General features: G+C 52.4%; 1 protein-coding gene across 6 annotated transcripts; it reads left to right on the top strand.

The window, feature by feature from the left end:
- Nucleotides 1-325: 325 nt before the first annotated feature.
- Clk3 (CDC like kinase 3) lies at nt 326-15,520 on the top strand. Of its 6 annotated transcripts, none has more exons than XM_021171661.2 (13): nt 326-1,106; nt 4,315-4,466; nt 5,115-5,331; nt 7,443-7,539; nt 7,816-7,882; nt 10,583-10,699; nt 11,302-11,468; nt 12,355-12,449; nt 12,550-12,679; nt 13,226-13,308; nt 13,945-14,024; nt 14,313-14,403; nt 15,019-15,520. In XM_021171661.2, the coding sequence occupies exons 1-13, from the start codon at nt 663-665 to the stop codon at nt 15,193-15,195; spliced, it is 1,917 nt and encodes a 638-aa protein (XP_021027320.1). In that variant the 5' UTR covers nt 326-662; the 3' UTR covers nt 15,196-15,520. The 6 variants fall into 6 exon arrangements, with proteins under 6 accessions (XP_021027320.1, XP_021027321.1, XP_029337886.1 ...); XM_021171662.1 differs by lacking the exon at nt 326-1,106 and adding an exon at nt 1,117-1,143; XM_029482026.1 differs by lacking the exon at nt 326-1,106 and adding an exon at nt 1,165-1,708.
- The last annotated feature ends 302 nt before the right edge of the window (nt 15,521-15,822 follow it).

The raw sequence follows: 15,822 nt of genomic DNA, 5'->3' as shown, positions 1-15,822 counted from the left end.
TACGGGGAGGGGGCACCTGGGAAACCCTGGCTGTCCCCGCTGAGTCAGTAAGATCCTAAAGCTGTGCCCCGCCCTGGCCGGCCGCCGCAGCCTCGCGGACCTCGCGTGGCGTGGGGCAATTAGGCGCCGCACCCGCCCGCTTGGCTGCGCGACGCGCGGGGGCGGGGACGCTGTCAAAGCGAGGCCCAACCAAAGGCCCGCGACTTGTATTCTCTTCTGAAAAAAATAAGACCTCATGATCCTGCCACGACAAAGCGTTGGACAGTAGGTGGGAGGGGTCTAGACTGGGTGCCTCACGCCCGATGCCGCAGCAAAAGGACGGGCCGAGTGACTCGAGTGGCAGAGCGGGAGCGCGGCGCGGCGCGGGGCTTTTGTGTGGCGCGGGTTTCCTAGCAAGACTGACAGCAAGACGCTCCGAGGTGTTCAAGGGAAGGGGACGATTTCTCCGTCAGACCCCACCGCCGAGGCTCGCGGGGATCTTCCCGGAGACTGCTCGCTCGAGCGAGCTGGGGCGTGGCGCCAGGACTTTCAAAAAACCCGCACAAGCCGAGAGCAGCATGTGTCGTTTGCTTCTTGCGCGCAAGCGGAGTCGCGCCCGCCTTCCTCTGCCCGGGCGCACTGACCGCCTTCGTCTCTAGCGCCCTCGCGGGCCCCGGAGAACAATGCCGGTCCTCTCCGCGCGCAGGAAGGGGCTGGCAAGCACAGCCAGGCCGCGGCGGGGAAGCGGCCCCAGCCTGGCAGTCCGGTGGGTTCCTCCTTTAGGCCCAGAGCCGTCCTCAGACCGTGGTCGCGCAGCGATGCGGCCTCGGGGGCCTACGTGCAGCACCGCATGGAGAGGGGCAGGCCGCGGCCCGAGGCTGCTCCCGGGACCTCCGGGAAGAGACCTCCACCGATGTCGCCCGGACCCTGGCGGGGCAGGCCAGTCCCCCAGAGTCTGCGAGTTCGGGGCTAGAGCGGTCCGGCCTCTGGGCCGGGTCGAGCCCGGGCCGCCGCCGGCTGCGTCACGCGAGGGGGCGGTGCTGCCACGGGCGGAGGCCAGAGCCGGAAGCGGAAGAGGCGCTCGGAGTGGGGAGTGGGGCCTAGCCGCAGCCGGAGCCTGGGAGACGGTGAGTGTGGGCCCGAGCCCGTGGCCGGGCAGCTGGGGTGAGTCGGTGTGGACGGCCACGCCGGTACGGGTACCGTGCCACCCGGTCAGGTCTCGGCTTGGACCTATTTCCCTCTTCGGCCCACGTCAGGCCGCGGTCCCGACCTCTCACCCCTGACCCGCCGCTTCTCTCCCGGAGGGCGGTCACTGCAGACCCCTTTTCTGGTTCCCGCGGTGTTGGAGGCGGAGCTCCAGCGGCCTCGGAGCCGGCTGGGAGGCTTCACTTTGGGCCCCGCGCCGGCCCGCTGGCTGGGGTCGCGTCCGACCTAGGCTATCCTGGAAAGGCTTTCCCTGCCCCGAGCTCGAGGCTTAGCCCGCAGATCTCCTTCGCGCGCCGCCTGGAGTTTGATTCTGGCCCAGGCTGGCCATCCCTTTGGTCGCCGGGTCTTCCCTTGGCGGTTACGGGGAACGGGGCTCTGAGATCCCTGGGATTCGGGCAGAAGGAAGGGACTCGAGTGCGGGCCGCCGGCCCCCTCGGTGTTTTGTTATGATGGAACCGCTCCATCCCGGAGAATGGGCCAGACCAAGCCAGGAGTACAAATGTCCAGGCTGCTCCTCGGTCCGGTCGGGAGCCTCTATGCTTTAGTTCCGGGTGCGGGTGCCCTGATGCTTGGGTGGGAATTGCCCGAGTCTAGCCCCCATCAAGGCGGAGTTGGCGGCCTTCCAGCTTCCCTCCTCCGTGCCCTTGAAAAGGAGGAGCGTTTTTGCCCGGTGGCAGCCGCAGATTGCGAGGTGGCAGGTTTGAGGTTGCAGTGGTGGGGCACTGCCAGCCAAAAATAACCATGGGTCGCTTGGGTGGCAGGAATCCGGGAGGGTAGCCGCTGACCTGGCTGGCTGCTCTTCTTGTTAGCCCGGTTCTCTAGCCAGGAACAGCAAATGAGAAGCCAGAGAGGCCTGTGCTCATAGAAAACCTGGCATCCAGTAACTTGGTCTCATTGGTCACATTGTCTTTTTCATTGTTCAGAGCAGAGCCTCCCAAAGCATAATTGTGGCCCTTAAGTTTTAAAAAGCTTCTTTGCCGAGGACTCATGGAATCGGAGAATTTGTGAGAAATAGGCTCAAACGACCTGGCTGGGAGGAGGACGTGGGCCACCTGGTAGCTCCCATTTTTCACCTGCCTGGGATGCGTTGCAAGGGAGATTATCTCCATTACTGCCTATGTGTGGTACTTCATGGCCAAAATATTGGGCCATCTTTGCCAGTCTGAGAGGCGTTATCTTCATTTTTCAGGCATGACAATTTAGGTCTAGAGTGACTTGTATAAGGCCACAGGGCCAGTAAGTGGCAGCACTGGGATCGAGTTCAAGGTTTCCTGCCAAAACTTTCTACCCGGTCCCTTGGAAGGAATTATAAATTAAGGCATTCATCATAGCCCTGAGTGTTAGCCGGAACCTTCTCAGTGCTAATGAAAGGCTGTCTTTAGTACTTCTTGTGGCCCAAACCTGTGCGAGGCTTTTGACTTTATAGGGCAGACATTTAATTCTTATGGAGCCTGTAAGAGATTATTGTTCCCTTGTTTCAAGAGGAGGTTGAAGCTTAAAGTGGTTTAATAACTTGCCTAAAGGCAACAGTGAAGTGGTATTGCTGTGGAGCAGGTTGGCATTCGACTCTGAGGCTGTGACTTTCCACTCAAGTAGACATATGTGGTCATAGAAATCCACTTAGGTCCCAGAAGGAAAATTTTGGTCTGCTGTAGATTAGACCGCATTACAACATCCTCCACATAGGATGCTTAGGGTGCTCTGTCTGCCTGGTGAGGATAGGCAGGACCACTTTGCCTTTTGGGAAATGTATGCCTGGCCAGTAGGTTGTCTTTTGGGTCAGTTGGTGAGACATGGGCTTCTGCTTTCAGGCCACAGCCTGAGCACCTGCCATAAGGTCATGGGGTGGGGGACATTCAGATAAGTGTGAAAACAACAGTGCCTTTCTTAGGGCTCCCAGAGGTTTCCATAAATTGTCTCCCCATCCTACTCATACACAAGTACCTATTTCATCTTTGGACTGTGCTGGTGAGATGGAGCAGCCTTGATGGATTTGTTTAAAAGGTGCTTGGCTGGGCAAGCCTAGGACTATGCACTACTAGAGGTTGGGTGTGAGCAATTGAAGGCTTGGAAAGCAAACAAGCTGTGCTCTCATGCCTGGCCATCTGGTGGAGAAAATGTGAAGGGGCTGGATATGGGTGAAAACGGTGCCAGACTCACGTAGCCATCTCTCTGAACTGGCTGCTGATCCCACTTGGGAGTCTCCTGTATTGGATCTAAGTACTCCGTGGTTAAGGAATACTTGTCCTACTTCCCAGTGTAGACCTACAGCCACGTCGTCTTGGCTCCTTCAGAGATAGGGCACAAGAAAGGGAGCTGGAGTAGGGGGAGTTAGAAGGGATGGCTATGATGCTGTTAGTTAAAGAGGAAGCACCTGGTATGGGACTCTAGTTGGTCTGAGGGCCACTAAAATGTGCCTCAGGCAAGCAGCTTAGATACCTGAGGATTGTGGCTCCTTCCTGGGCCGAGACTCTGGATGGGTCAGCAAGAGCTGGGCAGGCCTGGGCCCAGGCCCACTTGGCTGGAACCTGATAGGAGTAGGGACTATTGGTGAGACATTGTGTCTTTGCTCAAGGGTCAGAGTTCTCATTTCTACTGTGGTTCCTCACTGACTGAAGAGTTTTGAATTTCTTTGAGTTGAGTCCAGTTCATTGCTTTAGCCAGGCAAGTTTCAGTTTAGTACTTTGGCTCTGTGCCACCAGTTCATTAGCTTCAGGCTTCTAGAACATTTAGGTTATAGGATCCCATAGGCATGAAGAAATTGAGCAAAAAAACCTTTCCATTCCTCCTGTCCTTGGCATCCCTGTAGCAGTGCTCAGCATTCCACTACATCTACTTCTGTATTTGGGCCCTGGCTTGCATAGTTTGAGTGTTCAGGCCCCTGGGCCAGGCTGGAGAGGCACCTGTTTGTTTATTCACTTGGCAGAGGAGGGAGTCATCCACCCATTGTCTGCTGTTCTGTCACTGTGACATCAGAGTTCTTCTTTACTTCATAAACCCCTGGGAGGGGCTACCCCTAAACAGAACAATGGGCCTCTTCTTCAGGAGCACCTGGCTGCACCAGGCAGCCCTGTGGCTGGAAGCAGTGAGCTGTGTGTTGAGCAGGGCTTTCTCTTTCTTGTGGCCTAGATGCATCACTGTAAGCGATACCGTTCCCCAGAGCCAGACCCATACCTGAGCTACCGCTGGAAGAGGAGGCGGTCTTACAGTCGGGAGCATGAAGGTCGACTACGATACCCATCCCGAAGGGAGCCTCCCCCACGGAGATCACGGTCCAGAAGGTGAGTGGGATCTGGGTGGGAAGAAGCTTTCCTCAGCTAGGTGAGCAGAGTGGCCCAGAGCTCTGCTGCTCTCAGGCTCCTTTAGATGGCTGCTTCTGCCCAGCCGCCCGTAGATTCTTGCCCTGACCTCTCTGGGATCCTTGCCTGTGCTTGCTTCCTTTCCTGGCCTCAACAGAAGTTACCTTCCTTGTCATCCTTTCTTTGTCAGAGTGGTCTCTCTCCCTCTGTATTTTCTAGGCCAGTACCCTACCCCTGAGTCTTCCTCAGTAGAAGTAGGAACATGACCCTAGCCTTGAAAGACTGGTCCCACGTCCTATCTAAGTCCCCAGACCAAAGTTACAGTTGTATCAGCCTGGTCAACTCTGCGATTCTTGGAGGCCTTTCTGTGCTCCCCTTCTTCCTCCCTCTGTGGCGCTAGAGGGACACTGTCATTACCTAAGGCTCTGGAGCATAAGCTTGGTATCTTTGTACCTTTTCTTGCCCTGTTCACTCCCCCTCAGCCTGAATACTTCAGCTCTAACAGGCTTTCCTTGAGAGTCTTTGCAGGGGCCCTGCCAAAGGCCTCTTGCCTGCTGGCTAGTAGGAACCCTGTAGCAGGAACCTGGCTAGTAGGCCTTCTTGACTCATCTCGCTACCCACTCTTGGCAGCCATGATCGTATACCCTACCAGCGGAGGTACCGGGAACACCGTGACAGCGATACGTATCGGTGTGAGGAGCGGAGCCCATCCTTTGGAGAGGACTGCTATGGGTCTTCACGTTCTCGACATCGGAGACGGTCACGAGAGAGGGTGCCGTACCGTACCCGCAAGCATGCCCACCACTGTCATAAACGCCGTACCAGGTCTTGTAGCAGCGCTTCCTCGGTGAGTGGTGGCCAGAGTGTGCTAATAGGGGCCTAAAGGCCTCACCGCTTTCTCGCTTCTCTCAGGCTAGCTGGTCTGGGTGAGTACTGGCAACCCTGTGTACATACACCATTGTGGGTACACACATGAGGTGTGTGTGAGCGTGTGTGCTGTCTGGTATAGGATTGAGCAAGGATGGTATGCCTTCCATTTTCTGGCCCCTTGCCAGTGGCAACTATAAGGGCTCTGGCTCCGGCGTTGGCTGATTTCCAGCCTGTCTATATCTTCCCACTGTTCCAGATACAGGCTACATGGTACACATGATTGGGACACACTTCTCAGGGCTGGTACTAAGGTACTATTGTTGGTTTGTGGTTTGGGGCTATATGGCCTGGTCTTCACATCAGGTCTGTCCCCATCGGGCCCGCCCCGTAGCTAAGTGCTTTGATGAGTGTGGATTTGACCACCTCTGTAGCCTCATCTCCACAATCCTCCTCTCCCAGAGGACCAGAGTCTGTTATTACCCAATAAAAAAGGGGACACTTTACCAGTTAATTTTATTTTTCTTTTTTAAATGCTGGGAGTCCAACCCAGGGCCCATACATACTAGGCAGGTACTCTACCACCGAACTGTATCACACCCCATCCCCTACCCCATCCCCTACACCTCCTCTTTGTTTTTGAAAGTCTTATGTATTCCAACCTAGCCTAAAACTCATGATCCTTTTCCCTTTACTTCCTGAGTGCTGGGCACCACCGCCTGGCTTCCTAGGCTTTTCTTTTTTTGATATGGGTCTTGAATTTCTGTGTTTACTTTTCCAAGTTGCTGGTCTGTAAGAGCACATCACTTTGCCCTTGTCAGTCAGCTCAGATTGGAAGCTTCTCATCTGACCTCCAGCCAGGCTCTCTTCTACCTTGTTCCTTTGTAGGTGTGCTACTTACGGTAAGGAGAGGCGGCTGTCTGCGTGATCCCAGGCCTCACCTTGTTGCAGGCCACTTAAAGACCAGAGCTTGGCCAGCATTCTAGGGTGGTGTGTGGAACAGACCAAGAGCCCACACTGTATTCAATCACATGGAAAAGGAAGGTCACTCGTGTTTCCAAGGCTATGTGCTGTCTTCTCTTCTTCCTGTTTGTTCTCCCCGTGTTGTCCTCCTGCTGGCCAAGCGGCCTCTTAGTAGTGGTGGGTTTGGTGAAAGTATCTTCTCTACCCAGCGCTTGACCTGAGTGGTGTGAGTTGAAGGTTGACTTGCCGGTGAATCAATCATGGCTTGTGGCCTCACACAGTGCCATATGCTGCCACTGGGTGGCAGTGCAAGTCTGGTGCTCTGCTTATTTTTGGTGCCCTCTGTCGTTGTGGGCTGAGTCTGGCTTAGGAGTGGCACAAGTCCTAAGGCCAGGTCAGGAGCTGGCTTGGGGCCTGAAGGTCGGCCAGCCCAAAGGATCTCAGCCAGGCTCATTTCCTGCTGAAGTCTGGTGGCAGGAGGGCTGCTGGCAGAAGTCTGTTTCTGGTAGTTGGTTAAGTCTGGCCAAGGATGTCATGTGGGGGCAGGTAGTAGCTTGGTTCTACGTGGCAGCTGTTGAGTATGTTGTGAGGCTGTGTGGGCCAGCAGAGGCAGGCAAAGAAAGGCTGAGCACAGTGTTGCTGCTGAAGCCAGGAGAGCCCTACAACCTGCCCAGAGGCTGGACCCAGGCTGGGCCAGCAGCCTTATTTGCGTCGTCTTCAGCTCTGGCCAGAGTCACGGGAGGGTCAGGGAGGGGGAGACTAGAAGAGGAGGGAGTCAGGGCTGTGGCTGTCCTCGGGGCCTGGCCCCTCTGTGTCATAGGCTGGACATCTTTCTGAGCATTTGTGGCACTCTTCTTAGAGATAATGTCCGAGTTTTCTTACATACCTGTAGCTGTTTTTGCTTTTCTGTTTTGAAGTCAGTTTGTGTCTTGACGTGTCCCTTGCAATATCCCTATCGTTATATATGCTGTGTGCCTTATGAAATGCTGGGATCTGGAAAATCCAACCAACCAACCCACCGGCTCCTCACCGTCTCCACCTCTGCCTTTGACTGACACCTCAATCTGTCAATCGGAACCGCCTACCATGCGATTGGTCGGATGGCGTTTCGGGGGGCGGTGCATGCAGAGAAGCCAACAGAGCAGTAAGCGCAGCAGCCGGAGTGTGGAAGATGACAAGGAGGGCCACCTGGTGTGCCGGATCGGCGATTGGCTCCAAGAGCGATGTACAGCCACCTTTCGTAAAACTTTACCTCTCTACTTTCTACCCCCCTTGTTAGATGAGACCTCTCCTGCGTGGAGGGGCCTCTAGTGCGCGTGGCGCCTTAGTGGGGCCACCAGTAATTGCCTGAATGACACAGACTCTAGCAACTTCTGTTATAAAGAGTGTAGCCGTGAGCAAGAACCTTTGTTGTTTTTGAGGATTTGAATGCTGTGAACTTGCAGGAGCTGCCACCCTCCTACCCTCCGGACTCTCATGCCCAGCTTCTTCTTTCTCACAGATGAGATCGTGGGGAACCTGGGTGAAGGCACCTTTGGCAAGGTGGTGGAGTGCTTGGACCATGCCAGGTGAGCGTGCTGGTACAAACATCCGTGAAAGAGCTAGTACAGCTCTTTTTGGAGGGCCGTGCCATTGCTGGATGTGTTGGGTTTGCTGATCTCATGAAACAAGGGAGGTATCCTTGGGGTTTGACAAGTGTGTGACATCACTACAAGAACTTTTGGCTAGTGTGTGCCTCCTCCCTGGTTACCCACTTCTCAGCTGTGGCATTGGATATGTGGCCCAGTGCTTCATCCCATGAGCTTTTGGATATTTTTGGCCAGGCTTCATCCATCTTTCTGGTTTCTTGGGCAGAGGAAAAGGTACATATAAGGTCCTGGGAACCTTTAAAGAATGCAAAGGGAGTCAGTGCAGGGCCAGTGGAGGTGGACTTCAGCTCTGCCAGCAGGGCCAGGGGAATCCTTTGAAATGAGTTACATCTATGTTAAAGATAAGACGGCTGTGGGCAGGGACCTTGTTTCAGAAGGCTAAAGTAGTGGCCTCTCCCCTTGGCCAGAAGGTTGAGGATGCTGCTGGCTTGGCCTGATAGTGCTTTTGTCCCTCCCATGTCTTCCCGAGAGATCCCAGCTGAAGGAAATGAGACTTTGGCCTTTCTCACCAAACAGCTACTACCTACCCCAGTGTGGCTAGGGTCATGAGTAGTCCATGCTGGCTGGCTGGGAAGGCAGTAGCTGTATATGCCATAATGCTGGGGCCAGATCATTCTCTCCAACCCTAGCAGTGTAACACTTACCCCTTCTCATCTGTCAGCCTAGAGTCTTTGCTTCCTTCCCTGTAATGTGTGTCAGAGAGGCAGCCCTCTGGAGAGCCAGTTCCTGCCTTAATAATCTCATTGCTTTAGTGCATTAGTTACAGAGAACTGGTATCCTCATTTGAGCTATGCAGGGCACTGCTTCAGAGATGAAATATGAAGATTCTCGGGAGTTGCCCAAGTTACACCTCAGCCATCGATGACAGAGATGGGCTTGCTGTTCTTGGTCTCCCACATTAAGTGAGCTGCTCAGAAAAGACCATTGCACCCAAAATCAGCCATTCCCTCAGCTATGAGATGAAGTGCTAATGAGAAACTTCCTCCTGCACCCATTTTCTTTTCAACCATTTCTAGGTTCTTCATCATGTACCTAGAATGAGTATAAAGGGACACATACCCACTGTCCTGTGACCAGATGTAGACAGGACAGATCCAGGAACTCTAACCTAGGAAGACAGCTATACTATGGGCTGTCCCTCTTTGAGTAGTTGGGGGTAGGAAATGAGTCCCTGAAGTCACTAAAGGACAGACAGGTCCTGGATCCTTTAAGGTAAATGAATGCAAAGGGAGTCAGTGCAGGATAGTGGAGGTGGACTTCAGCTCTGCCAGCAGCCTGGCAGGGGCTTCTTTTGAAATAAGTTATACATATGTTTAAAGATAAGACTGGGGCCTGGAACCTGGGCAATAGTGGCACACACCTTTAATCCCAGCACTTGGGAGGCAGAGGCAGGTGGAGTTCGAGGCCTACCTGGTCTACAGAGTGAGTTCCAGGACAGCCAGGGCTACACAGAGAAACCCTGTCTTGAAAAACCAAAAAAAAAAAAAAAAAAAGACTGGGGTCTGGAGAGATAGATAGATAGATGGCTCAGTGGTTATGAGCACTGACTGCTCTTCTAGAAGGTCCTGAGTTCAAATCCCAGTAACCACATGGTGACTCACAACCATCTGTAGTGGGATCTGGTGGATCTGGTACACTCTCTGGTGTGTCCAAAGACATCTACAGTGTACTTATGTACATGCAATAAATGAATAAATCTTTTTTTTTTTAAAGGTAAGACTGTTGTGGGGAGGGACCTTGTTAGAGAAGTTGGCAGTGTGGCCTCTTTCCTTTAGGCCTGTACTGCCCAAGAAACCAGAAAAAAAAAAAAAAAAGAGGGTTAGCAAAGCAGGGCATTGTGAAGAGGGTGTCTGCCCAGAGGCTGATGAACTTGTTCCTAGCATCCAGGCCAACCTGTGAGGTATCAGGATACACTGTGGTGGGCCAGGACCACCTCATTTCAGGTCTCCACTGGTATCTCAGTACTAGCTCTCTTTGGCAACATAGGCTGACATGTTTCCTTGTCTGCTCACATCCTGCAAATGGCCTCCTGGAGTAAGAGTGGAGTATGAAGGGTAGAGCAACAAATGCAGGAGCGAGATCTTGGGGGACACGGACAGAAAGTTCTTGGCCCTCTGTAGCTGGTGGTAAATTAGAGGCAGATAGTTGGGGGAAAGGACCTAGATTCAGGTGCAGTATAAGGAGTGACCAAGCTTCCAGTGAAAATTCCACTACTGGTACCCTAACTGCTTGTTCGGTCTCACTACTACCCAAGCCAAGAAAGCTTGGCTTACAGAGTAGGTTGCCAGGTAAGCTTCCAGGGATTTGGGGTAGTCAGGATTACCTCAGCTCCTCTGCCTGGATTCTCTCTCCCTGGGGAGCTGGAAGTTTCTGAGATCCTGAATGGACATGACAACTTGAAAGCCGAGACAGCCCACACAGATAGATGCCAGGGAAGCTTGAATGGTGAGCAGGTCTGGTGTTGCTTTTAACAGGCTAGACCTCAAGTATGAACACAGTCTTAGGACTTGTGGTTTATGTAGTGTAGTTTGTTAGGAGTTGCTGGGTTTCAGGGAAGGGGAGAGAGAGAGAGCTGGACACTTGGCTTATGGGAACCTTTGTTTCTCTCCTCCTCTATAGAGGGAAGTCACAGGTTGCCCTGAAGATCATCCGTAATGTGGGCAAGTACCGGGAGGCTGCTCGTCTAGAAATTAATGTTCTCAAGAAAATCAAGGAGAAAGACAAGGAAAATAAATTGTGAGTATCTGCAAAGAGTGGACAGGTATCACTCAGTGGGTGGCATTCTCCAGTTCCAACTGCCTGGACTCCCTGGGACATCTCAGTGTCCTCGAATTTGGTACTAGTCTCACAGTACTCTGGGGGTTTGACAGTTGTTCTTTCTATAAAGAGCCCTTGGACTTCAGGCTCTACCCTGCCTGGCTTGTGTTCTGAAGTAGCCCAAGCCTTGCATTTATGAATTAAGGGACTTAACAGGTTAGGGACACTTAAAGAAGACCCCAGTGAACTTCTCTGTAAGCACTGAACTACGCTACAGTCAGCAGAGGGGCTGCGCCTGCCCAGGTCCTCTAGAAGCTCAGCAGTACATGGAGGCCTGCGCTGTACTGGTGCAGTTGTATCTGCCCCTCAGTAACTGTGTCAGGGCTGCTTACCCTGGATGCCATGGGTGAGCTGGGATCAGAATGTAGCCCCTCCACACAACACGTACAGTTCTTGCTAAGCACATGGGTGTGGTAGTGTATTGGTATGTGCTCTGGCTCCGAGGCTTGCTTTTTACCTTGGTAGAACAATTGGGGGTCAGGTGAGGCAGAGCTTGAATTTCACCTGTCCTTTTTCTCTAGCCTTTGTGTCCTGATGTCTGACTGGTTCAACTTCCATGGTCATATGTGCATCGCCTTTGAGCTCCTGGGCAAGAACACCTTTGAGTTTCTGAAGGAGAACAACTTCCAGCCTTATCCCCTACCACATGTCCGGCACATGGCCTACCAGCTCTGTCATGCCCTTAGATGTAAGTGTTCATTGTTGGTCACCTGGTGGTCTTGCTGACCTCTAGCACACTGTTGATCATTCTGCAAGGTCTTATAGGCCTAGAGCCTCTGGCTGAAAGGTTGTTCTGCCTTCAGATAGGAATTGTAGTGCAAGAATGGAAAAACTTGAGTCCCCTGGAGGGACTTCATAGGCCAGGTGCTTCCACAGGTTAGGAAGAAAACAGGAAAGTACTCTAGAAGTAGCCTAGCTTCTAACCCTGCCTTCACTTTTATGGAAAAGAGGAAAAGGTAGAATGTGGACCCAACAAATTCTCAGGTCCTGCTAGTCAGATACCTCCATCACTCATCTGTCCACCAACCTTGAAGAGCAGCTTTGATGGTACCACAGTAGAACTTATGTTGAAAGGCAGGGCCTGAATAGGTGACGGGGAAAGAACCAACCAGTAAAGGACACAGCTCTATGAAGATCTGGGGTGTGACTCACTCCACTGGAGAAGGAACATGGTGGGGAGTGCTCTGGCTCAGGGGGATCATGGAGTTGTGAGGATCTTACAGGCCAAGTGAAAACCGGGAGGTTGAAAAGTAATGAGTGTTAAGACATGCCAGTGATGTGGAGTGGAGGCAGGTGTCCCTTCATAAGGCATGTGACCCACAAGTCACACCTTTGGTGCAGTGGGCCTGTTAGATAGCTAGTGCTGAGGAGGAGGATTTACCCATGTTGCGGCTTCAGGAAGGTGGTGAGGCTTCGCCTCTGTAGAGTGTAGAGGTTTTATTGATGGAAACCACTCCTATCCCTGCCCTCAGAATGCTTATGAGGTTTCACAGAGCTCTTGAAAGCTGGGAAAGGCTAGGGCCTAGAACTGGTGGGCAGCCTAGGGTCTCAATATGTGCTTCTCCCTCTCCTAGTTCTACACGAGAACCAGCTGACCCACACAGACTTGAAGCCAGAGAACATCTTGTTTGTGAATTCTGAGTTTGAAACCCTCTACAATGAGCACAAGGTAGACAGCACTGACTGGGTGGGCAAGAGTGTGGCCCTGCTCTAAGGTAGACTAGACAATGCCTGAGCAGACTGACCTAGGTGGCATGCCTTGCCTTCAGAGCTGCGAGGAGAAGTCAGTGAAGAACACCAGCATCCGAGTGGCAGACTTTGGCAGTGCCACGTTTGACCATGAACATCACACCACCATTGTGGCCACCCGTCACTACCGCCCACCTGAGGTGATCCTTGGTGAGTGGCTTCATAGCCTTCAATATTGTTTACATCTGGCAGTTATCAAAATGAATAGCTGGGGGGCTGGAGAGATGGCTCAGTGGTTAAGAGCACTGTCTGCTTTTTCAGAGGTCCTGAGTTCAGTTCCCAGCAACCACATGTGGCTCATGACCATCCGTAATGGGGTCCGATGCCCTCTCTTCTGGCCTGCAGGCATACATGGAGGCAGAACACTGTATATACAATAAATAAATCTTTTTAAAAAAGAATAGCTGGATGTGGTGGCACACACCTGTAATCTAAGCCTTTAATAGGTAGAGGCAGAACAGATCAGATGAGGCTGGCCCTGGGCTACCCAAGACCCTGTTTCAAAATGAGGCAAGTGGTGGTAAACAGTATCCATCAATCTGCCATCCAGGTCTACACAATATTTGAGATGAGGTAGACAGTCCTTGTCTGAAACAGCCTTGTTAGTGGGCTTGGGCAAGAGTTCTGCCAGCCAGACTTGTAGCTTCCTAGGAATTTGGGGTGTTGGTTCTCATATTTTAACATCTTGGCTTACAGAGCTGGGCTGGGCACAGCCCTGTGATGTCTGGAGTATTGGCTGCATTCTCTTCGAGTACTACCGTGGCTTTACACTCTTCCAGGTATAGTACTGCATTGGTGGATTGCAGGGGACATGAGCAGGAAGCTCTATGTGGTTGAGGAATTGATGTGTTCCATCCTTATGATGTGAGTCTAGGTTCTTTTTTTTTTTTTTATTTATTATATGTAAGTACACTGTAGCTATCCTCAGACACTCCAGAAGAGGGCGCCAGATCTCGTTACAGATGGTTGTGAGCCACCATGTGGTTGCTGGGATTCGAACTCTGGACCTTTGGAAGAGCAGTCGGGTGCTCTTACCCACTGAGCCATCTCACCAGCCCGAGTCTAGGTTCTTAAGGGTTATAGTTGCTCAGGGGAAAGAATCAGTCTAAAGCAGGTAGGGAGGATTTTATCAAGGACAAGACTGGGTGCAGAAAGATTCTGTCTGGGCAAAGGCATATCATAGGCATCCTTTTGCATGAAGAACCAACCTGGGATGCCAATAGCCAGCCAGGTCTACCTGTGGGGCCGAAGAGCCCAAGCCTGGCCCTGGTTCCAGGCCTGTGGGCTGCCACCAAGTTGGTTTTTCCTCTCCTGGAGAAGGGAGGGCTCTTGACCTTTCCTCATGCTTTTTATTCTCCCAAAGTGTGCAGAGGTTGGGCCTAATTCCTATTTGCTCTGTCCCTGGTCTTCTGCAGACTCATGAAAATAGAGAACACTTGGTTATGATGGAGAAGATTCTAGGACCCATCCCATCACACATGATCCACCGTACCAGGTAAGAAGTCTCCAAGGCTCTGGGTCAGCAGGGTACCAGAGATACTGCCCTTGCCAAATACTTGATGGTTCTCCAAGCTGCTACATAGCCTTTACTGTACTGTCTCTCAAACCAATCTGGTAAAAAGCCGTTGCCCCCACTTGCTAGATCAGACCCACACCTCTTTTCTGGCCCTGTTCTGCTACTTGAAGGCTGACAGGGGCCACCCTTTCCCACTTCCCACCTAACTCCAGACCCTAAGGGCTTCTACTCCTTGACTCCCCTTTCTCCTCCCCCTTGACCTTCCAGGAAGCAGAAATATTTCTACAAAGGGGGCCTGGTTTGGGATGAGAACAGCTCTGATGGGCGGTATGTGAAGGAGAACTGCAAACCTCTGAAGGTCAGTCTCTGGCTCCCCCAGCTCAACCCATGCCAAGGAGACCCCAGGCATTGGGCAAACAAGCAGCAGAGACAGGATGGGCAGCCAATAGCTGCCTGATCGTCTCAGTTCTCTGTGAGGCTTTCTGCGTGCTGCCTTGAAGGGGCCCTTAGCCCTGCCCCTGTCCACAGGGTGGCTGAGAATATAATGGGGGAAAAACCCAGAAGAGCCAACTGTTAGACTGCTATTTCCTGTCCCTCTCTCTTCTCTGAATTTTGGGAAGAACTAGGCAGGACTGAGGCAGGGGGAGGGAAGACCTAGATGTGGCCAAAGAAGGCCTGTCAACTGTAATTTGGTACCTGGACAAGTACATTTTGCAGAGGTGATTTCTACCCACCCATCAAAACTTTGCATGTGGGGTAGAGGTACCAACCCAGCAAGATCCCACCCAGTAGCCTAAGTTCTGAGCATGAAAGGAAAGGAGTGGCTGTTCTGTCCTAGAAGGCAGAAGTAGTCCTCCAAGGAGGCATCATTGCCTCCTCAACCCATCCCAGCAAGGCATCCCAGAGGCAAGGGGACTGCCGTGGCTCCCCACAACCCTGCCGTCCAACTGAGGCACCTTGTGTCCTTGCGCAGAGTTACATGCTGCAGGACTCCCTGGAGCACGTGCAGCTGTTTGACCTGATGAGGAGGATGTTAGAGTTTGACCCTGCTCAGCGCATCACATTGGCAGAAGCCTTGCTGCACCCCTTCTTTGCTGGCCTGACCCCTGAGGAGCGTTCCTTCCACAGCAGCCGTAACCCCAGCAGATGACAGGTGCAGGCCAGCACACGAAGAGTTGGAGAGCTGGACTGGGCTGCTGGCCCCTTTTCTCCAGCCTCTCCCACTGGCCTCAGAGCCAGAGCCACCGATGAACAGTGCAATGTGAAGGAAGGCAGGAGCCTGCAAGGGAAGGGGGGAATGTGGTGCCCAGCTGCCAGAAAGCACAGATTGGACCCAAGCTATTTATATGTTGTAAAGTTATAATAAAGTGTTTCTTACTGTTTGTAACCCCCTGGTACCAGTGTGTCCATCTCCAGGCTCCTTGCCCTCTCCCTACGCTGACTGACTTATTAATAAAGTCTTTCTTAGCAGCTCAGCTTGTGGAAAGCCAAGTGTGGTTTGGGCCAGACACAGAAAGGCAAGCCAATGAATAAGCTAGACGGGGGAACATCCCTTTTAGGGCAGTGGTTCTCAACCTATGGGTGACAATCCCTTTGGGAACTGAACCACCTTTCACAGGGGTCACCTAAGACCATAGGAAAACATTTACATTATGATGTATATTAGTAAACTGCTATGAAGTAGCAATGAAAAGAGTTTTAAGGTCACAGCATTTGCAAGGTTGAGAACAACTGCTCTAAGGTTAAGTAGAGTTTTGGCCCCAGGAGACTTGACAGA

The sequence above is a fragment of the Mus caroli genome, chromosome 9 (assembly GCF_900094665.2).
Source record: "Mus caroli chromosome 9, CAROLI_EIJ_v1.1, whole genome shotgun sequence".
NCBI lineage: Eukaryota > Metazoa > Chordata > Mammalia > Rodentia > Muridae > Mus > Mus caroli.
The sequence above is the reverse complement of the archived record's forward strand: the minus strand, read 5'-3'. Positions and strand labels throughout refer to the sequence as shown.

Bases quoted from the DNA above. Each gene is read 5' to 3' on its own strand.
- Clk3 (XM_021171661.2), top strand. From the start codon at position 663: ATGCCGGTCCTCTCCGCGCGCAGGAAGGGGCTGGCAAGCACAGCCAGG. The intron at 10,700-11,301 runs GTGAGTATCTGC...CTTTTTCTCTAG, and splicing joins AAAGACAAGGAAAATAAATT to CCTTTGTGTCCTGATGTCTG. The intron at 12,680-13,225 runs GTGAGTGGCTTC...CTTGGCTTACAG, and splicing joins CCCACCTGAGGTGATCCTTG to AGCTGGGCTGGGCACAGCCC.